The following is a 24,260-nucleotide window of genomic DNA, read 5'->3' as shown; positions in this document are numbered from 1 at the left end:
AAAAATATATTTTAAAAGTGTTGTCCCAGTTTGGATGATAAAGTATGTGGTTCCCTGTCTTTGAGGATTAGGTGGAACTTGCCTCTGCGGAGAGAGAGGACAGTCAAGATGACACCAAGAACAACATGGGCAACAAGGAGAAGACGCTGGTGGAGTTAGGAAAAGCACGTTTAGTTTGGAGCTTTCGGAACAGCAAAGGGAATCCCTGGAAAGAAGGCGGGAAGGCGGGTTGAGGCCAGATGCTGCGTGTCCCAAAGCAGACCAGACACCTTGGAGTCTATGTAGCTAGCAGTGGAAGTCAGTGAACAGTTGTTGTTTTTAAAGATTTAAAAAGACCCTTGTATGTCCTGCCTGATACAGCACAGGACTCTGTTGGGTTTAAAACAAAATGGTCAGGGGCGACTGCCAATTAAGGCTCGTTTAGATTCCTATGTAGGTCAGTGGGAAAGTAAGACGTGAATGGCCACAGTTCTGGTGAAGTTTTGCAGAATCTAAAAAATCATTAAGCTTCAGAGCATGCTTGACTTTGGATCGTTGACTCAAACCCTGCTGCTCTATGGGTGAAGAACCAGCAGGCAGAGGGGTGGTTCCGAGTTGACGCTCCCCAGCCAGCCGTGGCAGAGCCCAGTGGGCACCTGGCGCTCTGATTCTTCATGTTGGGTGTTTCACGTCACCACGGAGCCGTGTCTGGGGGACTCTCTGTGATTAACTTCGGCCCAGTCCCATCAGGGTCTGTGTGTCTCGGCTTAGTTGTGATAGAGTAAAGAGGTCTACTCTACTTCAAGGCTGTTGAAGCTTATTTTTTAAATCTCTAGTGCCTAGAAAGGCTTTGGAGAGAGCAAACATGAAGAAGGGAGGTTGTTGCCCGGCTGGCGTGGCTCAGTGGTTGAGTGTCAACCTATGAACCAGGAGGTCATAGGTTTGATTCTCTGTCAGGGCACATGTCCGGGTTGCAGGCTCGATACCCAGTAGGGGACGTGAGGAGGCAGCCGATCAATGAATCTCTTCCATCATTGATGTTTCTCTTTCTCTTTCCCTCTCCCTCTCTAAAATCAATAAAAATATATTTTAAAAAAGGAAAAAAAGGCCTGGCTAGCATGGCTCAGTGGTTGAGCGTTGACCTATAATCAGGAGGTCATAGGTTTGATTCTCGGTCAAGACACAAGTCCAGATTGCAGGCTCGATACCCAGTAAAGGGTGTGTAGGAGGCAGCCGATCAATGATTCTCTCCCATCATTGATGTTTCTCTTTCTGTTTCCCTCTCCCTTTCTGAAATCAATAAAAATATATTTAAAAAAAAAGAAAAAAAGAAGGGAGATTGTTAAACCCATCGTTCCCTCCCTGTATGCCATTGTGTGTTGGAGTGAACACTGGCTGTGGTAGAAATCCTTAAGGATAAAAATGAAAAAGGACATTGGATACCATTTTCACATATTGAAATGGGGTTTTAAATTATGGTATGTGAAGAAATACAAGAGTTTTAAAAAATTATTGTTAAATGTGAAATTCATCTCTTTACAGCATGAAGTATTAAGTCAGTATCTTTGTATTTTTAAAACCATTTTGAAATAGTAAAATGAACAAAACATCAAATAAGTTACAAGCTTCCCAAATCATTGGCATGTGAGAACTATATTTTACTGTAATTACATGTAATAATTATGGATACTCATTGAAATTAGATGTGTTACTAGCTGTTAAGGTTTAAGGGAGACTGACAGTATGTTTTGTATGTTTTTTATACCTTTATGGAAAGTTGAGTTTTTTTATCATTATGTTTTTGGATGTCCTTCTGAGAAATCTTATGAGAATACAATTTTGGAGTTACCATGCTATACCCAAACAATGGGGTGAATATCTGTATGCATACAAACCCAATTTGTTTATGTCACATTGAATTTGTGTTAAAAGAGTTAACTCATTTTGGAGATTCAAGACCTGTTGTAAATAAATCAAGTGCTACAACTTCTCTTAAACCAGTGATTTACTCAATCATGAATTGTTTCATAATCAAACAGACATATCATGTAGATTTATGTTTCCATTCCGGGAACACCTTTGAAACCTGATTCTAGTTTACTTTAAACAGGTAGATGTTAAGGGAGGTAGAAAAATTACGATGAAATCAATACATGGGCACCAATTTGGGCTTCAAAAGAAGAGTGCACTTCAAAAGGATGATTTTTTTCCTTTGGAAAATAGGTTTTCAAGTTACTTAGCGAATAGAAGGTTGGTTGGAAAAATGAACACAAAGCCGCTGCAGAAATAATGCTGGAGGGTTCTTCCAGACGCTTAGTAGCTCGCAGAGGCAAAACAGGTGGACAGCAGTTGCTGTGCCCTTGGCCAGAGGATGATTTCCGCTCCAGGAAATACTGGGTCCTCTGACCCATCGTCTGGCTGCGGCCCTCAGAGCGAGGAGGCAGACAGGACGTCGCTATGGGGGACAGGTCAGGGTGTATAGAAAGAAAACGTGGCCAACCTCCCGTGAGCAGGACCTGCACATGCCTGACACGCAGGGGCTGCCGTGGGCAAGCCTGTCAGCTCTGAGGTCCTGGCGTGTTGGTTGTGGGCAAGGCGGGGGTGGGTGGTGGATGATAAGGAGGCAGCTCAGAGACAGGTAAAGACTGCCCAGGGCAGGACAAGGGGGTAAAACAGCCCCCGGAGTGAGCCAGGTGGAGCCTCAGACGTTGAAAGCACTTTTGGGACCTAGCGTTTCATGGGTAACGATCTTTAGTTCTGTTTATTGGGCACATGCTAGAAACAAGAGGGCAGAGAGAGGGTCATTGTGTCATGACATCTTAAAAGAGTACTTTCTTCAGATTGCTTCGTTTGTCTGCTTTACAAAATGGAGAGCGGAGGTCGGTGAGGAGAGCGGAGCTTGCTGACCACCGGCTCAGATGCAGCCGGGGAAACGGCCTTCATTTCTTCATCGCTCCATCCACAGGGTTCACAGCTCCACTGCCGGGCGGTAACCCTCACGAGCTGTGTCCTTCCGTTACACGGCAGCCTCTTCGAGGCCGGGCCAAGGGTACAATACAGAGACATTACCTGGCATCTCTGTGTTGGCTGTAACGCGACTTCCAAACAAAAGCTAGAAGAAGTAGGTACAGTGGGGCCTTGACTTATGAGTTTAATTCGTTCTGTGATGGAGCTCGTAACTCAAATTACTCGTATGTCAAATCAAAAGTGAACGAGTGAGACACGTGATGCTGGGCTGATGTTGTGGCGTTCACTGTGACGTTCGCTGTGCCAACTAGCAGTGGGGTATCTGAAGCTGGCTTGTAACCCGAATTTTAGCTCGCAACTCAAAGCAAAAAAATCGGCCGAGAGACGGCTCATATCTCGAAAAACTCGTTAGTCGGGACACTCGTAAGTCAAGGCCCCACTGTATAATACTGACATTTTCAATCTTAAGGTTCGCTGCAACTTAGTTTACACTAAAAGACTACTTTGGTAATAGGTTATGTGCTTTAGAGAAACAGAAGATGTGCTTTATGTGAATTTTGAGCAAACGTAACTTTAAAAATGTATGAGATTTCTTTAGGGATAACTTTGAACCAGTGAGTAGCGACAACCGATAAAGTTTTCTGACTTTTGACATTAAAATTGGAAACTTATGGGAGATTTTATAACTTTGTTTTAATCAAAGTTGTCTCTGTAAATGATTAATAAACACAAAATGGTTTCCCAAGGCAAACCCGTTCCCCTTCCCACACCCGATTCTCTCCCCCGAGCCAACCACACCTACTACTGAATGGTTTCCTTCGTGGTTACCTCTGTATTTTTAAATAACATGTTCATATGTCTTGGTTTTCCAGTCGGCACCCTGCCCACTGTCCACACACTTCCCTCCCCCATCACCTTGGCGCATGGTATCACCTGGTAGAGAAATCGCTCCTCGGTGTGTACCCTTTTATGACTGTGTGACTGTTGTTTCCGGATGACCAACCTAATGTTCTATAATCGAGTTTCCTTTGGTTTTCTCCATAGTTAATAATTGTCTCTTTTTTCCCATTGGTTTAACATTTTATGTCCCTGTCACCAATTTGCTGCCAGAATTATAACCTCCTTTCGGGGCATTCAGACACAACAGGTGCTGGACCCGTGTCACCTGCTCCCGTTCAGACCGGTCAGCGCTCTGCCTGCTGCGCGTGGTAGGCGCACGGAGTCTCCACTTACTGCCAGCGCGCAGGGCCCATCCCACTTCGCTGGTTGTCCCGTGTCGTCCAGCCTCCTTGTTCTTCTCTCATTCGGGAGCGTGGCCTTAGAAAGGCAAGATCGTGAACTGTACCAGCCCCTACAGAACTGGGGAAATACCTCCAGAGGAGGCCCAGATACGGAGATGGATGTGTGATTATCAAGTGATTTGAATGGCTTGTTTCTCTAACTCAGGTGCTACTAATCTAAGAGGTAACCAAGCAGCGCTTTGCGATCGCAGTGCATTAACGTTTTAGATAAATACACAGTATTTAACTCCTCAGCGGTGAGGAGCTATATTTAGAGCCTTCCCCACCCACTCCGCATGCACCCTGAGCCGGCATTCAGCTCATGAGTCTTGTTTGCTTCCAGTTGAATTTGAGTCGAAGGTCAAAGAGCATGCATTTTTGTTTATGACTAAGGGCTGGTCTCCGCAGTTTGTATAGCTATCAGGCATTCCTGCCATTCCATACGTCTAATGTTTAGTGCTCAGAGGACCTGGCGCTGCGCCAGAGGGAAACGGGCAGGAGAACTTGAGGAAATGCCGCCAGGGAAGGCCTCCCCACGAGGCGTAAGAGCCCGATCGCGTGCTCAGCAGAGCCAGTGCCAGGTATGGGATCGATCGCAGCCCGTTAGCCGTCCCTTAGGCTGCGCAGGGGCATGTCTTAGTTTTCTGATATTTGATTCTTGAAATTCCAACCCTCGAGCTTTAAAAAAAATATCTGTGATTCTTCTGGTTTGTGTGTCAGTGGGTGCTCAGGGCCAGGGGAGGTGCTTTCCGACGAAAAGCTGACGGGTGGACGGGGTCGCACATGTGGATGAGCACCAGGGTGTTCTAGGCACTGGGAACCCCGTGGTGGACGGCCGGGCTGTGGGGTGAGGAAGAAAGGCTAGCAGTAAACAAGAGACACCAGCCACGCTAATCACATCCCAGAAGTCAGCTGGTGATGCCATGGACATGATTCCTTTAGATCAGTGGTTCTCAACCTGGGTGTTGAACGACCCTTTCACAGGGGTCGCCTAAGACCATCGGAAAACACATATATAATTACATATTGTTTTTGTGATTGATCACTATGCTTTAATGATGTTCAATTTGTAACAATGAAATTGTGGGTCACCACAACATGAGGCACTGTATTAAAGGGTCTCGGCATCAGGAAGGTTGAGAACCGCTGCTTTAGATGGACGTGGACGGCTCTGCTGCGTAAAGGGCAGCCTGCAGGCCTCAGCGACTTGGACATAAGCCTCTGCTTGCGAGGAGGGGAGCACAGGAGCTGGTGGCCAGAGGGAACGAGCCTGAGCATTCTCGGCGATCTCTTACTGTTTTACAAGGAGGACGGATGCCCGTAGTTTCTAACTAAACTTTTATGTAAAAAGAAATACGCCAGCTGCTGTGCGGAGAATGGGTTGCAGGGTGATGAGTAGGAGCACAGCAGTGGGGAGTTAGGGTGCGGTGCAGGCGTGAAGTGCTGGTGGCGTGGCTGAGGGGACCGAGGACGCTGGGTGGGCCGAGGCTGCATGCTGGGGGTCTGGCCTGCAGGATTTAGGGTGGATCCAGTGTGGGGCGTGCTGGACAGGGAAGCATCGAGGGTGCCTGCCTCCCGGGTTGTGACCGAGCATCTGGGTGGATGATCGTGTCGTTTTCTGAGCTGTGTAGTCTGGGGAGGGAGGGGCGGGGGAACTGGCTGGGGCTGAGGGAGTGGAGGGTTGTGCTTTCTCCGAGTTACACTGACGTGGCTCTCAGGCACCCCGAATGATCAGGTAGATGTTGGCCCTAAGTAGCCTGGATCTCCACAGAGCGTCCGGCTAGAAACCACTTGCTTTTCGTTTTCTCTAACAACTCTCTGTGAGCCAAGTGCCATGCTGACCCAGCGCGCCTGGAATACAGAGAGGAAAAGCCAGCAGGAGCCCAACGAGCTGAAAGGCCGGGTAAACTAAAGAAAGGGACCAGTTTGAGTAGGAAAATACCTCCCCCATCAAAGCTCACCTGGTGTCCTTCAGTAGTGACAGCCGAGGGGACAGGGCTCCCTGAGTTGGCGCTGGCACTACCTGTGGAGGAAGGAGAATCTAAAGACCAGGCCTGAGGGAGGCAGCAGGTGGAGGGAGGATGCTCCCGGCAGGGGGAGCGCGAGGATAAAAGCATCTTTGCTCCCGTGTGTGCCTTCCCTCTCCCGGCTCATTCTCGGCAGGTTTTCCAGTAGTTGGAGTTGGCATCTGACGGGCAGAGGCCCCGCTTCTGAGCCCTGAGGTGACATTGCCGCCCTTTGCCAGCTTGTCTCGTGAATTCCTGGTGTTCACGAGGGCATCTTGTTAGTACTGGATGCTTTTCTTCCTTCTTGATGCTTAGTATTTGTAGACGTCTACATCCCTCCCTTCCTCTCCCCCCCCCCCCCCCCCCACATCAGTAAAATCATATCCTTGGTTGAGGATTGATAATATGTAATAAAAATAATAACAAGTATATATACTCATTGACTCACTGCCAGAAATTCATGCTGAAAATACTTAACAGCTGAAAATATTTACAAGCATATTCATTGAAACATTAGTTTCTCTTGAAAGAAATGGAAACTAGTGTCTATCCGTTGAATGGTAGACTGTAATCTACTCAATGTATATAGAAGAAGATGAAGGTAAACTATATGTATGATCTTTGAAAGGGTTCTAACTTGCATGCCAACTAATGAAAGTTGTGGAAAACTTACATAGTATCAGCCTATTTGTATGCTTTGTAGAGTATGTGAATTTATATACTGAAAAGATAACAAAATATTGGAATATATATACAGCATTCTTTAGGGAAATGAAAGAGGGACTTTACTAATAAGTTTATCCTATTTTGTGTATTCCTCATAATGAGAATGTAATACCTGTGTCTTTTAAAGCAGGACTCAAAATTATAGTATATATGTAGTTTACTTAGTTTAATACTAATCTTGCCAAAATGTGTATCATGTTATTTGTGCATCAGTCTACACATGCATATATTTACTTAAGAAAAAACATAGCTGGGAATGAAAGCGTGTTAACTGGGATTGTGCCTACGGAATAAGGTTCTAGGCATTAAAACACCGTCTTCCCAGTCCCTTACGTTGATGAAAGTGATGTAGGTTCATTTTGATGAACCTCTTTAAGAGGAAGGTTGAGCAGAACAAGGCCCTCTCCGCCTAGCGGGGTGCCAGGGCCCGGCCTCCAGGGTGACGCTCAGGCTCGGCCCAGACCTGGCCCGGAGCAGCCGTTCCCTGCGCAGAAACCATAATGGCCGCGGGTTGTTGGAGCCATCGTAGGAGAATGAGACCGTCTTGGTGGATCTTGGTTCGTTTGTTTAGATAACAATCTTTCAACCTTCTTCCTCTCAGACATTCCTGCCTTCTTTGCCGGCAGAGCCACTTAAATTCTCAAACTATTTTCCCAAACCAAATGATCCCACAAGCAAACATTTCTTGGCACTTAGGAGAGAGGAGAGGTAGGGGTGGAAGTGTTTGCAGAGCGCGAGGCTTGCTTCTGGAGGGTAAACACTTAAAAGCAGCACCTTCTGAATTACTGAAACACCTGAGGTAAATTCTTTTATGTCCTTGGAACTAAGATTCTGTGTTCTACTTGGCTATTCACTTATGATGCCTAAAAGTAAATGAGAATAAACTAAACTATCACAGGACCATTCATTCCGATGCGGTCTTGAAAGATTTTTCTCCTACCTGGTCCCATGGTCAGGAAACACGTTTAACAATGTTCAACTTCATATCAGCCCTCATATTCTTTTTGGTAAATGCACTTACCATGACATATGCATAAACGGAAAGTTAAAAACAAGTGGACATCCTTCCATGATACAGTTGTTTTCATCGCTGTCTTCCTGTCTAAGGTGCATGCACTCAGTCGACATGGATGACTTGATGACTACTTACGGGTCAGGCATGTGCATGTGCTGGGGATTCGGGGAGCAGAGCAGGGCCGGGCCCAGGAGAAGCTGGGGTTGGAGGGCGGGACATCCGTGTGTGGCTGCTGAGCCTTCCTGAGGGTGCCAGGTGGGACAGGATGCCGAGCACCGTGTGAGAATAGCATTCCTAGGTTACGAGTAATCAACAAGTGAATGGCTTTTCATACTGCCAAATTGTTTCTTAAAAAGATTGTATCAAGTTACTGAATCACCAGTAAGAATGAGTGTCTGATTACTCACATCCTCACCAGAACTAAGTTTTATTACTACTGAGACAAAACAAAACAAAACTTGATAGTCGCGTAAGCTTACAATTAAGCCCGATTATTGTTTCGTTTGGCGTTTTGTTTTATTCTAGTGAAGTTGAACACTTTCCCATGTTTTTATTATCTTGCTTCCTCTTGTGGAAATATTTTATTCACTTGGAGTCTTAGCATTGTTCGAACTTATTACTGTTAAAAAGCAGTTTATTCAGAGATCTTATATGCATACATGCATTACCTATGGACACAGACAATAGGGTGGCGAAGGCCTGGGGCAGGGCGGGGCGGGAACTGGGTGGAGAGGGGCAGTGGGGGAAAAAAGAGGGACATCTGTAATACTCTCAACAATGAAGGTGAAAACAACAGTTTATTGAGGTGAGATTCACATAACACAAATTAATTTAAAGCGACACAGTGTAGTCAGTGTTGTGCGACCACCAGCGCCATCGAGCTAGTTCAACGCGTTTCCCTCACTCCAGACGCCCAGAGTCCTTTCTCTCCCTGTGCCCCTCTCTGCCCCTGGCAGCCACGGACATACTTCTGTCCTCATGGGTCCATCTGTCCTGGCTGTTCCACGTATGTGCAGTCATACTTCAGTCTATAGGGGACCCCCGTGTCTGCTGCTTTCACTGAGCATGTTTTGGGGTGCATCCACATTGTAGCAGGGAATAATACCCCACTGCATGCATGCACCACAGTTTGTGTACCCACTTATCCAATGACAAAAATTCGAGTGGTTTCTACCTTTTGGCTGCTGTGACCACCGCTGCCATGCACGTGTGTGTCTATGCAGTTGTGTGGGGTCCTGTCTGCAGGTCCTTTAGGTCTGTGCCCAGGAGTGGAACTGCGTGTCAGACAGCAGTTCTGCGTTTAGCTGTTGGAGGCACTGCCGTCCCGTCTTCTGCAGACACGGCGCCTTTTACATCCCCACCAGCGATGGACAGGGTTCCCATGTTTCCCACCCGCATCCACGCTTGATACTTTCTGTTTCTTTTCTTTTTAAAAATACATTTTAAAAGGTACCCCAGCATGACAAAAAGCGCCTCAAAGGCAACAAATGAAGGAGAGAATGCTTTTGTTCCGGCGAAATGGAGGCTTAGCACAGTTTTAAAACGTAAAGAGGCCACCGAGAGTGCTGATGTTGCTACGCATGTGCAAGTGCCCACAACACGGCAACCACAGCCCTTGAAGGGGTAGAAAACCTCTGCTGATTGGATAAGGGAAAAGCGGCTAGCCAGTGAGAGTATTTCCCAGGCAGCGATAGGTGAATGTTCCTGTAAGGCTAGTAACGGGTGGTCTGTACATTTAATAAAAGACGTGTTTAGTTATAAATTAAACAGTACATTAGACGTGCACTGCATATAAGGAAGGTTGAAGCATGGAATCACTTGGGGGTCTGGAGCAGATAATTCAATTCACATTATTTCTAATGGGAAAAATGATTCCGTTTTCGAATAGGTCGCTTCTTGAACAGCCTTCGAGGAACGAGGTTTCACTGGACTCAAAAGAGAAATATTTTTTAAAAGCTGCTTTTGATCTTTGGCTGAGTCTCTAAAGAATGGGAGAGTTGCGTGTCCTTGATCTGTATTTTTCCTGTTACCTGTGATGGGAAGGAATACTCCTCAGCGCCCCTGCTCGGGGGTGTAGAGGTGGAGCCTGTGCAGCCAGCCTGCGGAGAGCAGACTGTAGGCGCAGCCAGTGTCATCTTCAAGGCCAGGCCCTCCCGGCTGCTCCCCCCAGAACCTCCCGAGGGGACCCCTTTCTTGACGCTTCTTCCAGAATGGGTGGCAGTCAGATCTGAGTGGGTATCAGTAGTCAGGCCCGTGCATTGAGGAGTGGTGGCCATAGACTGCGTCGTGAACTTGGTGGAAACCACGGGTGCTCACTAGTGCGAGGCGTGTGCTGCTGCATCACGTGTTTATGTGATTCCCAGGAAGCTGTTTCCTGCACAGGCCATCCATCAGTGATAATAATTCTGTCCGCTCTGCAGAGTTTTATGAGGATTTAACTCACACACTCATATGTATTGAAGCTCTGTGGTACATGGCAAACATTCAGGAAATGCTTCATATTATTAGTATAATTATATAAAAATTGACTTTTTTACATAAAATATAAGTATTGACATTTTTGCAAATAATATATGTATCCCCATAGCAACAGCATAAGCGAGGTGCTCTGACAGAGGGGAATCGCCCACAAATATTGCCTCTCAGAAGTATATTCCCGAGTAATCATAGGACTCGGCCGGCTGGCATTAGGGCGATTTGGGTGGGGCCTCCGGAAGTCTCCCGGTTAAAGGGTGCAGGTTGAAAGGAGTGAACGGTGGGGAATGAATGTCAGAAGAGGAGCCAGAAGATCTGAGGAAGGAGTGGGCAGACCGGTGGGAGGAGAGAGAAGGAACTGTGAGAGGAGATGAATACTTGATACCGGGGATGGAGGGGAGTTGCAGAGCTGGAAAGAGGGATGGGGTGAAGGGCAGGAGGCTGCAGGCTTTGGGGGGGAAGGCTGTGGGAGACAGAGCGGGACGGGCATTAGGGTTCCAGGAGTGCGAGCTGGGAACCAAGGTCATCGCGCTCCAGTATCTGAGAGCCCCTCGCGAGGAAGCGGGGCTCATGTAGTTCTCTCTGCACCAGAGGTGAGGCTGTAGGGGGCGGGCCTAGGGCCAACACGGATGACAAACTGAACCTGAAGACATGAGCCTGGGTAGGCCAGCTTTTTATTCCTTTGTGCGGCTGGTTTCTCTGCTGGAACAGTCATAGAAACACACAGAGAGAAGTCGTTTTGAGGAGCTAATCAGCATCATTATTGGGAGGGGAAATCTTTCCAGTATTTCCCCCTCCCTTTAAGATTCAAATTGCAAACCCCATCCTTCCGTCTTCCCTGAGCCGTCGTGGAGTTCCCGTGGGCGATTCTGTCGTCATCAGACAGGTGACAGTCCTCGAGCCGATGGGCTCAACAAGGGCCGGGAGAGGCTGCCAAGGAAAAGTAGCCGAGCAGCCCTCTCACATGCACCTTGGACCGTGGCGAGGAGGGTTGGATCGTGGCAAGAGTTTTATTAACCGGAAAATGGCTTCTCGCTGTTACGTGCTTTTTCACGTAGTGCAGTTAGGGCACACTCGGTTTTTCGGGACTTGTGCCCGCCCACACGTAGTGTTCACCGTCACGAAATCGTGAAGAGCAAATATGTGTACGTGTCGTAGCACAGGTATCCATGACGTGACAGGAACACCCAGTGACAGATTGTGTAAAAGAACGAGACCGTGCCCGAAGGAGGGGAAATGCCACGCGAAGCTCAGATTTTATACGTAAACTTTGGCAAAGAGCTGCAGCAATTTACCGTTTTCTTTGCATCAGTCACGGGGCGCAAGAGGACGTTTCTAAGCAAACCGTAATCTCTGGAATTCTGCAGAAAGGCTCTTGTTAACTTTAGGCTCTTTGCAGGATGTCGCTGCATTGTGGGAGCAATGCAGACCACCTCCGTCCGTCCTTTCTCCCTCAGCATCAAAGGGAGGTTGAGTATGTCAGGGACTCTGCGCAAAACAAGAGGAAGACACTTCGAGGCTCATGGACATTTCTCTCTCTCTTGCTGTATGTGTTGGGATGCATATTGTTTTTCATTTTGGGATACGTCTGTTATTTCTTTTTGTTTGGTGTTTCTTCTTAGTGTATGATAGGAATATGTCCCTTTCAGCAGGATCACAGCATAACCCGGTGCTGAATTCTGTTTGCTACCTGAGAACGTTACTCTGTTTATACCTTGTCATCTGGATAAGAATTAAACCCTACAATTTTGAAATGAATCCATTTTTATTTAACGGGTTTACTGAATGAGAGAGTGTGGAGAAAAGATACGTGTTTATCCAGATGCAGAAAATAAAGGGTTGCTTTTATGTTGGAAGTGACACTGCAGAACCAGTTTCCCATGAAACTTTGCAGGCATGGAAGCGTCTGAGGTTTTAACCGAGTTCACAGTGACACGTACCCTGGAGGTGTAATTCCAGCCTTAGAGCAGTGACAGCTAATAAACTGCTTATTACTGCTGAACAATCGATGGAAAAACTGGGTTCTTTCCAGGTAGAATCATGTTCCCATGACTTGTAATTGAGCAGGTGTCCCGGGCGTTGGTGACTTCTGATGCCGGCGGTTGATTATGCTCATGTCACATCCAGGCCTCTTCGTGCATTTGGCGCCAGGACTGAACTCGCACAGTGTCCCTCTTGTCATTTAAACGTACCGTTTCTGTGGTTTCCTATTTGTCCTTTTTTTAGGATACACGCACCTCTCAGACAGCATTGCTGAAGGAGCCGGGGAAAGGGAGTCCTCAGACAGAATGCCATGCGAGGTCCCCCGGCTCGGGGGTTACCTGACCAGCCTTATCGAGGTGGTCAGAGACCAGTCTTGTAGACGAGGGAGCCAGGCTGCTGCCTATGGCGTGGGGATGTCTGGCTGTAGTATCCAATTCCTTTGTCAAGAGAAAACTCAATTTTCCTGGGCAGTTCATATAACATAGAATTTGAGCACAATTCTAAGAATGCAGTTTTTTTTTTCAACTCAGATTGAGTTCAAATTGACTCCAGGTTTGGAAAGTAAACATGGCAGATTGCCTTATTTGGGCAGGTTGCTTACCGCGTCTGAGGTCCATTTTACTCGCCCAATACATATCGAAGCTTACCACTGGTCAGGCATTCTTCTGTCCAGTTCTCATTTAAACTCCACCCCCCCCACACCCCCCTTTAGGAAATAGATTGGGAAACGGGCTTCCAAGGTTACAAACCTGCCCTCAGCTGTGCAGCAAGCAAGTGGCAGAACAGGGCTCGACCCAGATCTCTGGTCCAAACTTCAAGCTCTTCGCTTCTGCGCCAATGGTTCCAACCCCCCAGCCTTACCCGGAGGGCCAGACGACACACACTGCTGGGCCCCGGGGGTTCTGGTTCTGAGGGCCGCCTGCAGGTCCAGGAAGGTTATTTCCAACCAGTCCCCAGGTGCTGATGCTGCCGGCTGTGAGGACAGACTGACTGGTTCCTCTGGAGCGGACAGGAGACAGTTCACTTATCCTGCTTGTATGAATCACCATTTATTGGCCGTTACCATGTCCTAGGGCAGTGGTCGGCAAACTGCGGCTCGAGAGCCACATGCGGCTCTTTGGCCCCTTGAGTGTGGCTCTTCCACAAAATACCGACTTCTGCGCGCATGGGCCACGAAGTTTCAATCGCACTGTATGTGCGCACCCGCACGTGGTGTTTTGTGGAAGAGCCACACTCAGGGGGCCAAAGAGCCGCATGTGGCTCGCGAGCCGCAGTTTGCCGACCACTGTCCTAGAGCAATCCCCTCCTCTCCTCCCATTCACGCTGGAGGCAGGTAAAGTGTGGGGACAGGGCCGTGTGCTCCCCACCTGCAGAAGGAAGCTGAGGTCCAGAGAGGAGTCAGGGAGGGGTCTCACCTGGAGCGAGTCAGTGGCTGCACTGGCTTTGAAGGTCAAGGCTCTGGAGCCGTCTTCAGAGCGGACTTCATGCAAAGGGAAGACCAAGAGGAGAGACGCTTCCTTTCTTCCATGCGTGGGGCGTGGGTCCTGGGAGGAGGGCTGCTGCGGGCGGGCCTGGGAGGAAGGGTTCCCTCGTTCCGCTGTCCTCCCAGCATCCTGAGGGAAATGGCGCAGTTTGCTATTCTGATGAGTGATGTGATTCTGCAAGTGGCACTTGTTTCGGTTGGGCCACGAGAGAGTTGATACTCACTTACTTGCATGGATTAGAGCAGCTGTTCTCAACCTGTGGGTCACGACCCCTTTGGCGGTCGAATGACCCTTTCACAGGGGTTGCCTAAGACCATCCTGCATATCAGATATTTACATTACAATTCATAACAGTAGCAACATTACAGTTATGAAGTAGCAACGAAAATAATTTTATGGTTGTGTCACAACATGAGGAACTGTTTTAAAGGACCAGAAGGTTGAGAACTACTGGATGAGAGGGTCCCAGGTGATTTCGCAGGTGGGAGCCATGCTGGGTGCTAGCACGTGACGTTAGAAGCTGTGTCCACTGCCGCTGGTCACTCCACAACAGGACGTCACTGGTCTGTGGTGTGAGCTGCTCCAAAGCCCAGGGGAGTCTCGGAAACCAGATGAAGGGAGAGGGGAAACCAGCCACAGTTGAGTCTGGAACCTGCCCTCTCTTCGGAAACTGGTTTCCCACTGGTTTTACAGCTTAAAGAGAAGATACTAGACAGTTTCAAAGGGGAGACCACATTGATGTGTAAATACTTTGTGTGTCTCTGAAATTCATAAAAAATATTAAGGAAACTTTTGTTCAATGACTGTTACATACAAGATACTTACAAAAATAAGGTATTTGTGTCTCCTCTCAAGAACTCCTAGTGGACCTCACCATCGAGTGTTCAGTACCATAACTTAGCTAAGAGCATCCAAGCCTGAGGTCGGTGTGGCAGGCAGGTGTCTGTCCTGGAGGTGCTGGCAGGATGACTGCAGATCGGGCGGGTTTCTCTTTGGGAGGGGATGGGAGGGGATGGGTGGCTGCTGAACTGTGAGCCGGAGAGAGCGGGGCCGCCCCGGGCTCCCAGCTGGAGTGCTCCTGGTGTAGCCTTATTGGTTTGTTGTGGACAGGAATCTCCCAGTGTTGAGCTGTGAACTTTCTAAAGGGTGTTACGACTTATTGCTACTTTTTTGGATGTTCTCCTGTTTTTTTCTTTAAGATTTCAAACCAGTGGTGCAAACTCTGGAAACAGCAGAACTGAGAGGAGATGCAGCGTGGACACGCGTGGGGCTGGGGCTGGATTTGGACGTGCGGTTGGATGGGAAAAGTCACTGTGCATTGTCCTGGTTTCCTGCAGGTTGACGAAGCCCTTGTCGTTTGCTGACTGTGTTGGGGATGAGCTGCCATGGGGCTGGGAAGCCGGGTTTGACCCCCAGATTGGTGTCTACTACATCGACCACATCAACAGTAAGTGTTCCTTTGAGGGAGAAGCGGCTGTATGGGAAAGAGCTCCCCCACTCCTCCCCGCCTGCCCCATCCGGAGCCACGCAAAAGAGGAGACCGTTCACAGCCCCCCCCCCCCCCCCCCCCCCCCCCCATCCGGAGCCACGCAAAAGAGGGGACCGTTCACAGAGTGGTTTCTTTATGTCAGCCCCCACTCTCTCATGACTGATATTCAACGGGACGTCCAATTTGGAGTTTGGGGCATGTGTGTAGAGTTGGGATTATGGGGGCAGAGAAAGAAAGGTGTCGTCTGTCTGTCTGTCTGTCTGTCTGCCTGCCCAGCAGGGAGTGAGTTTTCCTCAGTGCAGGGCTGGTGGCCTCTTGTCATGACCACCGCCCCTTCAGCCTGGGCTCCTCCTCTGGTCCTCGCCATGGCCCGAGGTGGTGCTGGCACGGTACGGTCTAATGGCGCAGCTCTGTGTGTGTGTGAGGGTGTGTGTGTGTGTGTGTGTGTGTGTGAGAGAGTGAGTGTGTGTGAGGGTGTGAGTATTGTGTGTGTGGGTGTGTGTGTGTATGTATGTGTGTGAGGGTGTGCGTGTGAACTCCAGCGGCTGGAGGCCCTGGGTGTGCGGCTGGCGGGGTTGGCGAGGCTTCGGGTCTCCCGGTGAGCCCACGCGAGGCTCCAGTAAAAGCCGGGTTGGGGTGAAGGTCGCCCTCCAGTGATTCCCACCGAAAGGAGGCGCTCCCCTGGGAGACAACCAAGGTCAGATAGTAAGACGACGCTCACCCCAGCCGGGCATCCGAGGAGGTGACTGTCGAGAAGCGTAGCTGGTGAAGGTCCGCCTGCCCCGGGCACGCAGGCAGCACTGTGGTCCCTGAGCTGTGCCAGCAGGGCTGAGGGCCAGGCATGGCCGGGCTCGCAGGGAGAGGTGTGTCGGTTTCCCGTGAAACGCGGTGCTCCTGGCGGGAACAGCTCCACGCAGAGGGTTCAGCACAAACACAGGTGCCGCGTGTCCGTTCTGCCTCCGCTCCTTTTATATGATCAGGAGAAATGTCACTTTGTTATAGAGACGTTATCTCTCCCTAAAAGCTTCTGCAGATTCCATGAAGGATTCATAATTGTGAGCTTTAAAGTTAGCTTTTATTCTTGTATTTGTAATAACCCTTTCATGATACTATGTTATTGATTATTAATGACTGACATCCAAATGTTTTAATGATATGGTGGAAGGGGCTAATTTTGTTAAAATTAAGTTCATTTTAACTGATCATAATTCATTTTTATGTCATTGCAAATAAACAAAGCAATGGAATGTCCGAAATGTATAACTATTTAATCTCACTTTTATACTTATTTTCTATCTATAAAAATTTAGCTTTTTTCCCCCCTTAAATAATTTGGGAAACCAGGAACAAACCTACCTGTCTTGGTTCAACAGAAATAAGCTCTGTGGCACCAAAATTCGAAAATTCATTCCCTCCTATCCCTCCACCACCTACGTACAGACCTGGTTTCTGAGCCCCCCTCCGGGCTTTCTCTTCTGTGTCAGTAGAAGAGGTGTCCTTCCCCCCACACCCCAGACCCCTCTTAGTAACTTTATATCCCAGCCTCCTCTCCTCCTTGGTATCCTTACCAATTATTTCCCGGTCTTGACATTTTCTCCACCATTTCTATATTCCTATTTTTAGTGGTTGTTTTGTCTTAGTATTTAAACACTGGAAACTCTCAACATAAAACCAAAACAAATAAAACAACCCCTCCTCTTCCTCCCTCCCTCCCTACCTCCCTCCCTCCCTGCCTCCCGCTCACTCACACTCAAAACCATCTTTCAACCAGATGCCTTGGCCACTGGGGTCCTCTCTTTCCCCTTTGCCGTGAAACTTGCTGGAAGCCACCTCTGCGGGGACTTCACTGCGTCCGTCGTCCACCCTCCTTTCACAGAAACTGCTCCTGCCAAGGTCCCCGAGCCCCACAGACAATGAGGTCCGGTCCCACCGTAGTCTCGTCTTCCTGGATCTGACGTCCCCAGCACTCTGGCTCCTACTGCTTGGATTTCTTGGCGCCGGTGTTGGCATTATTTTACCTAGCTGGCTGTCCCTCCTCACCTGTGCCTGGGGTGGGACTTCTGGAGCCGTCTCTGCTTGCAACCTGCACATCTCCTTGGGCGATGACTCCGGTCTTCCTGAGGCTGATGCTGACGAGCTGGTCTCTGAGGTGTTGCCCAGAGGACAGGTGCATCTGATGCCTCTGTAAGGCTCTGTGCAGTCCTCTTCCCTCAGGCCTGCATGTCCCTCTCCCGCCCGGCCCTGCCCGCCCCACTGGCCTGGAACAGAGGGCACGCGGCTGTGCCCTGTGCCTCCTTGGCCTTCCTTTCATTGGTTGGTTTTAGACCCAAGCACTGTCTGCCCAGCCCCTGGGCCCTCCCTCTTGGCCAACTGCCTCGTCCCTCTGGGGTCCGCCTGCCCAGGCCCCGCTGCTTCCCGAAGGTCCCTCTAGTACTCAACCCTCCACCTCGCAGGTCCCCACCTGCTTCTCATTGAGGTGCTATAGTACCAGTTCCTTAGGGATTTTTAAAAGTCTCTCCTCATATTGGTTTAAATGACCTATTTGTGTGTTTCCCTCACTAAATTTTGTGAGCGTCTGGAGGCCAGTGGCTGCATCTTTCTTTATCCGTGGGGCCCTGGTGTAATGATAACCTCTTGCATGTTAGAGGGAGAAAGAGCTTATCGTTTCACTCACAGATGAAAAGCCTCTTGTTTGTTTTTGAAGACATTAAAGTGCATTTCAAGTATAACTTGTGCTTCGGGAAGCACCATTCGGAGTATTTAAAACCTTAATTATCAGAATATCAGCTTCTAGGTCCCCCATGTTGCTTTAGTGCAGTGACGGTATCCCAGTGGCCTGAGGGACTTACTGGCCCTGAAGGGCCCAGATTACGCACAGGCAGTCGTTCTCCCACTAATAGGACCTGCTCCATCAGCTCATTAATCTTACAGACAGTCGGGGAGCGGCGAGGGAGCAAACGGTGTTATCGTCTCGTAACAGCTGTCCACACATATGTTGTGTCTTGACATTGTATAGTTTCAGCATTATTTTCTCTTTATTTTAATAAAAAATGAAATAGAGAACGTTTGGCTGTTTACTGCTATTTCTATGTACCACCATTAAATATCTGTAAGTAAAAGATTTGACCTTGGCAGTGATAGTGTAATAGGCTTGTGTTTTATGATGGAGTTTGCTTTTGAGTGGGAGAGGATGTGGAGTGGGTATAGATATTGGTGGGGGAGGTTAACTAACCAGAAGGTAATCATGAAATACTGTTTGTAAGGTTTTGATATTATTACTAAAATCAGAAGTAAATAGCTTTTTGGTAAGGTCAGAGTTCTACCCTCATTTTTTGTCTTTTCTTTAGTAATTGTGGTCTCATTTACATATAAGAAAATGCACAGATTTTAAGTGTGTTTTTCAGTGAAATTGGACAAATGCCGTTCTAGTTAACATACCGAATGTGCTCACGACCTCAGTAAGTTCTTTCCATTGCCCACCCCCTCCAGTGTGGCCAGGTGTTCTAATTCTGTCATCACAGCTTAGTTTTACCTGGCCTAGCGCTTCATGCAAATGCAGTGTGTTTGATTTTGTGAATAGAGTCTTCACACGATGAAATGTGTTTGATTTTGTGAATGGAGTCTTCACGCAATGTACTTTAAAGGATATACTACTGAATACAATATCCTGGTTGAATATTTACAGTACACATATCTGACAAAGAACCCAGACCCGGAACGGATGACTGACTCCTGAAAATCAACATTAAAAAGACAACCCAACCTAAAAATGGGCAACAAACCTAGACACTCCCTCAACTCTCCTCTCGGTCATCTCCCCCTCCTTTCTGCTCCCCCGCAGCCTCTTTTCTGGTGTCTGGCTCATACTCGGAGGCCCAGCCCGCCACACTCCTCACTGCCTCCCAGGGCTGCGGATAAGCCGCCCGCCATGTGGATAATTCGCCCACCATGCGGTCCTCCTGTGAGCCCCGAGTTCCCTCCTCAAGCCCCTGGCGTATTATGACTCTGTAGAGCCTGGCTCTGAGTGTTTTCCGTCCTCTGTCTGCGGTTTTGGGGTGTTGTCAAGTGGGAGAGCTTGGTGGTGTGTGCCTCCTCATCACCCCCAACTAGCTCCCTTGTGTTAGTGTCAAAGCAGGAGGAGGGTCAGGCTTGATGAATCCTCCAGTGTAGATGACGCTCTTTGTGGAGTTGTTTCCCTTAGCCCAGGGGTGGGGGGTGTATGAAACCCGAGAAATCATTTGGTCTGGCCCTGCGGTTGCCTTGGCGAAATTCCACAAATCTAGGAGCTTTTTTCATAGCAACGTACGTTTATACTAAGCGAATGAAGTTACAAATATCCAAATGGCCCTTGGCAGAGAAAAAGGTTCCCCACCCCTGCTCTAGAGGAAAGAAAATACATTAGGGGCCTGTCTATTTCATCTCTGTCTTATTTCATCCTTTATATTTTCCTAGGAGGATAACCTGTTAAGGTATTTTATAAAGAAAAAATTTACAGCTGGTGGTGATGACTAACCGTTGTTAGTGGTATCACTCCTGTGTGAATGTTCACAAATTTCACGGCTTGTCAAAGTCGGGGACTCTTCTCAGTGGCCCCTGTTCCTTCCGCCGGGTGTGGAGGTGACACAGGCAGCCACGCCTTCGCCTGGAACCTGCCCTCTTCCTACTTCACACCCTGTGTCCTGTCACTCCCCGTAGGTGTGCCCTCCCCCTCTCGCCGCTGCCCTTCACCCGCAGCAGGGCTCCCCCGGCCCTGACTACGCACAGGACTTTCCCGTCTGGATTCTGGCTCTGATTCTCCGGGTGTCTTGGCAGACATTGTGGTCAAAACTTCAAAACAAACAGATGCAAAATGGGGTTCTTCAGTTTTCCCTTTGATGGTATGATTTGTTTTGAAATGTTATAATCCTCATGGTTACTGACTTGAAAAATGTAGAACCATCTTGTCAATCCTTGATGATTTTTTTCTCTATTATATCATCTCAGATTTGGTCCTTCAGCCTTCTTTCCGCTGCCATTTTCCTAATTCACACCCTCATTACCTTGCCTTTTATTCTTTTCCCTTTTAAAAAAAATTTGTAAGAGGAATAGATGTGCATAGGCGAAAAGTAGAAAATGCAGGTGAATAACAGAAAGTAAAATATTATCCATACTCACACAGCCTAGAGATAACTCAGTATCCTAAACCTGTTAGTGTGAATCCTTCTAGACTTTTCCATGTTCACACACACAGTTCTAAATATACCTCAAGTGGGATTATATTATACATACGGTTTTATAAACTGCTTTTTCACTTAATGTACAATCTTCCATCAAAAAAACTGTCCGATCCATCCTATCAGCACCTCACATGTTTAGGGGCGCTCTTGCTGCAGTCCCGCCGAGACCCTGCCCTGGCCTGGCCTGGTGCCTTCCCGTGGCTCACAGCGGCTCACACAGGAGTCTCCCTTCACCTGGGGTTAAGGAGCCTCAGGCTGGTCCCTGTTGGAGGAGGGGAAGTGAGGAAGGGCAGCGGAATGTGGACAGACGAACCTCCATCACACGGGTGGAACAAAGGCTCCTGCCATCCCAAGGGGCAGCTGGCTGCTTAGGGAGGGGTGTGGGCCCCGGAATGGGCTAAGCAGGCCCCAGAACCGGGGGATGGGGGACCAGAAGCTTCCAGGAAGAAGGAAGACCACAGCGGAGGCAAAGGCCTGGGGAGGCCACGGAAGGCAGGGCTTGTGAGGAAGGAAAGGAAGTCGGTGCCGCTGAGGGCGGGGAGGGGGCTGGAGAGAGAAGCAGGGCAGGGCCTGGGGGCCCTTGTCTGGGATCCGGCAAAGCCCTTGCAGGCACTGCCTGTGCCGGGGACCTTGTCTGTCCAGGAAACCCTGGTCTCTGAACTGCCCTGGCATTTACCCAGCTCCTCTCGAGGCTCTGACTCCCTCCTGCATAAGACAGTTACGTGTTTTTAAAATCCACGCGTCACGGTGTCTTCCATGTAAGTTCTAGGAAGGAGAGGTGTGCCTGGCATCTTGTCTCCCCTGCTGCGTGTGGGGTGGTCAGCGATTGTCTGTAGAAACGGATTGTGAACAAACGCAGCAGACAGTGTCCAAAAAGGAAGGTCGGAGAGTTGCTCCTGTTCATTTCATTCATTCTTCCTGAGCGCAGCGGAAGGGACAGAAACAGGCACGGCAGATGGAAAGCATATTCTTCCGTGGAGTCGAACGTCATCTCCATGGTAAACTCTAACTCACAGAGGTGCTCCAGCTCCAACGTGTCACGTCTGTGTGGGTGCGAACTCCTCCAGGTACCGGGCGTTCACAGGAAGTCCTCTATTGCTCCTCTCATCCAGCGGCAACATGGACATTTTAATGCATTAGACTACAGTGAGCTCCCAAGGCCACCAGGTCTTACTAACAACAGAAAGACCACACTTGTATAATAGAGTTCTTGAATATTGACATTTAATAAATATTCACAAATCTGTTCGGCAAATGCAGCTGATGGAGACGGAGCCTTCAGCCGTATGGAGCCTCCGGGTGCCCCTGGGCGCGCTCTCCTGTCGGCGTTTGTGCGGCTCAGTCTCCTGCATGCCCAGTGCTGAAGCCAGGCTCCCGAGGGTTGCTGCTGCTTTTTAAAACCAGTGCTGCCGTTTACTACCATGACTGTTGTTGTCATAATCGCACCACGTTCACCGACATGCCAGTGTTGCGTGGCCGGGCAGCTGTTGGCAGGTGTCTTACTGAAAGTATGCCAGTTCCCCGGTAAGTAGGGAAATGAGGAGAGCAAGCCCATAAAGATTCTGAGAGGAAACTGCGAGTACAAATCTTAGCATAACTATTACAACATAAACATTTCAAGTTTTCCACATACATTTCTTTCTTTTTTAAAAAATATATATTTTTATTGATTTCAGAGAGGAAGGGAGAAGGAGAGAGAGATAGAAATATCAGTGATGAGAGAGAATCATTGATTGGCTGCCTCCTGCACGCCCCCTACTGGGGATCGAGCCCACAACCCGGGCATGTGCCGTGACCAGGAATCGAACCGTGACCTCCTGGTTCATAGGTCGATGTTCAACCACGGAGCCACGCTGGCTGGGCTTTCACGTACACTTTCCATTTGCTGTCTCTTTATCTCATTCATTTATTCTGTATCTCAAAATAACAAATTACCCCAAAACTTAGTGGCTGAAGATACATTTATTATCTCCTGGTCGCTGTGGGTCAGGGATCCCAGCAGGACCTGGCTGGACCCTCTGGCTCCATCGTGCACGCGAGGCTCGAGGAGGTGGCCCAGGCACGGCCACAGGGGGCCTGCTCCCCACTCTCCTGCGCTGTGGCAGGGCTCCCTTCCCTTCTGGCTGCTGGCCATGGCCCCGCATTCCTTGCCACGTGGGCCTCTCCACAGGACGGCTCAGAACCTGGCAGTTCCATTGGAGCAAAAAAGCCAAGAGCCAGGGAGAGAGCGAGATGGCATCACAGGCTGTGGAGCCTCATCTCTGTGGCGTCCCGTCCCTTAGTCTCTGTTGGGTTCACTAGAAACAGGTCAGGAGGTCTAGCCCACGTGCAAGGGCGTGGGTACCAGGAGGGGACCATTACTGTGGACCAGGTACGAAGCTTTCTATTTGTTAGAGGATGAGTTCTGTGTTTGAGTCAGGTTGCATTCATATAGATAACTATCGGAAGGGACTATAAATAGTACATGTTTGGATAACCAGAGACCTGAGTTATAATGAACTAGAGACCTGGTGCATGAAATTCATGCACCCGGGAGAGGGGGGTCCCTCAGCCCGGCCTGTGCCCGCTCGCAGTCCAAGAGCCCTCGGGGGATGTCCGACTGATGGCTTAGGCCTAAGCTGTCAGTTGGACATCCTTAGCACTGCCTCGGAGGTGGGAGAGGCTCCTGCCACCACCGCTGCGCTCGCTAGCTGTGAGCCCGGCTTCTGGCTGAGTGGTGCTCCCCCTGTGGGAGTGCACTAACCACCAGGGGGCAGCTCCTGCATTCAGCGTCTGCCCCCTAGTGGTCAGTGCGTGTCATAGCGACCGGTCGTTCCTCCATTTGGTTAATTTGGGTATTAGCCTTTTACTGTAATGAATAGTTAAAAGGGAGACATTTAGGCTCTTATTGGCTGGTCTCTGCCTGTTCTCATTTCACCACATGGCTGGGCTGCCCCTGCGGTGATGATGCCCTTAATTCTTGGCTGGAGGGGCTGTCCCTCCGGTCTCTTCTTTAGACATGGACTCTAGCCCATTTCCCCACAACTACATGAGATGTTCTCCTTTTGCAGATTGAAGCACTTACGTCTGTGAAGACGAGTGTTCAGAACACGTGCCACTTTAGAGAAAGCTCCCCTTGGTTAACCAGCAACTGTGAAGCAGGGCCCAGGGCTGAGGCAGCACTTGCAGTCGTGTGGCTGACCCGGGCCACTTCCAGAGTCACCCTGGGCCTGTCCCGGCCCCAAGGGGACCCAGGCTACTCAGCCGGCACTGCCTGAGTGCTGTCCCTCATCCCTGGACACCAGGTTCATCATTCCCAGAGCCAGTGACCCGTGTGGTCACAGCAGATCACCTCGTGTCTGTGGGTTTTGACTCACTGCAGCCTTTGGGGTCAACCAGAAATTCCGAGTTGGGGCGTATTCAGGATGGAGACGGGGCGTGCCACAAGACACTCCAGCAAACTGAGAACTTGATTTTTCATCCTAATTTGTCAAGAACAGGTTCTCATAGCATACGGTGGCCAGCCCGTACGACCCACCTGTTCCGATTGTACCTGGATTTAACTTACAGAGTGACAACGTCGAGAGAATGCCATCCAAAAAAGTCATGTAACTTCCAGCTCCCGGAGAAGGGCATGCACACCACACAGGGCCAGGCAGGG

General features: G+C 49.1%; 1 protein-coding gene across 1 annotated transcript in view; it reads left to right on the top strand.

Annotated features, from left to right (window-relative positions):
* The window catches only part of WWC2 (WW and C2 domain containing 2), an 80,419-nt gene that overhangs the window by 2,747 nt on the left and 53,412 nt on the right, over positions 1-24,260 (top strand). Inside the window, exon 2 of the mRNA XM_014531410.1 lies at positions 15,253-15,362. Within this exon, the coding sequence (XP_014386896.1) occupies positions 15,253-15,362 (110 nt within the window). The remainder of the gene's footprint in view (positions 1-15,252; positions 15,363-24,260) is intronic.

This window comes from Myotis brandtii, unplaced genomic scaffold (genome assembly GCF_000412655.1).
Source record: "Myotis brandtii unplaced genomic scaffold, ASM41265v1 scaffold802, whole genome shotgun sequence".
Lineage (NCBI taxonomy): Eukaryota > Metazoa > Chordata > Mammalia > Chiroptera > Vespertilionidae > Myotis > Myotis brandtii.
The sequence above is the reverse complement of the archived record's forward strand: the minus strand, read 5'-3'. Positions and strand labels throughout refer to the sequence as shown.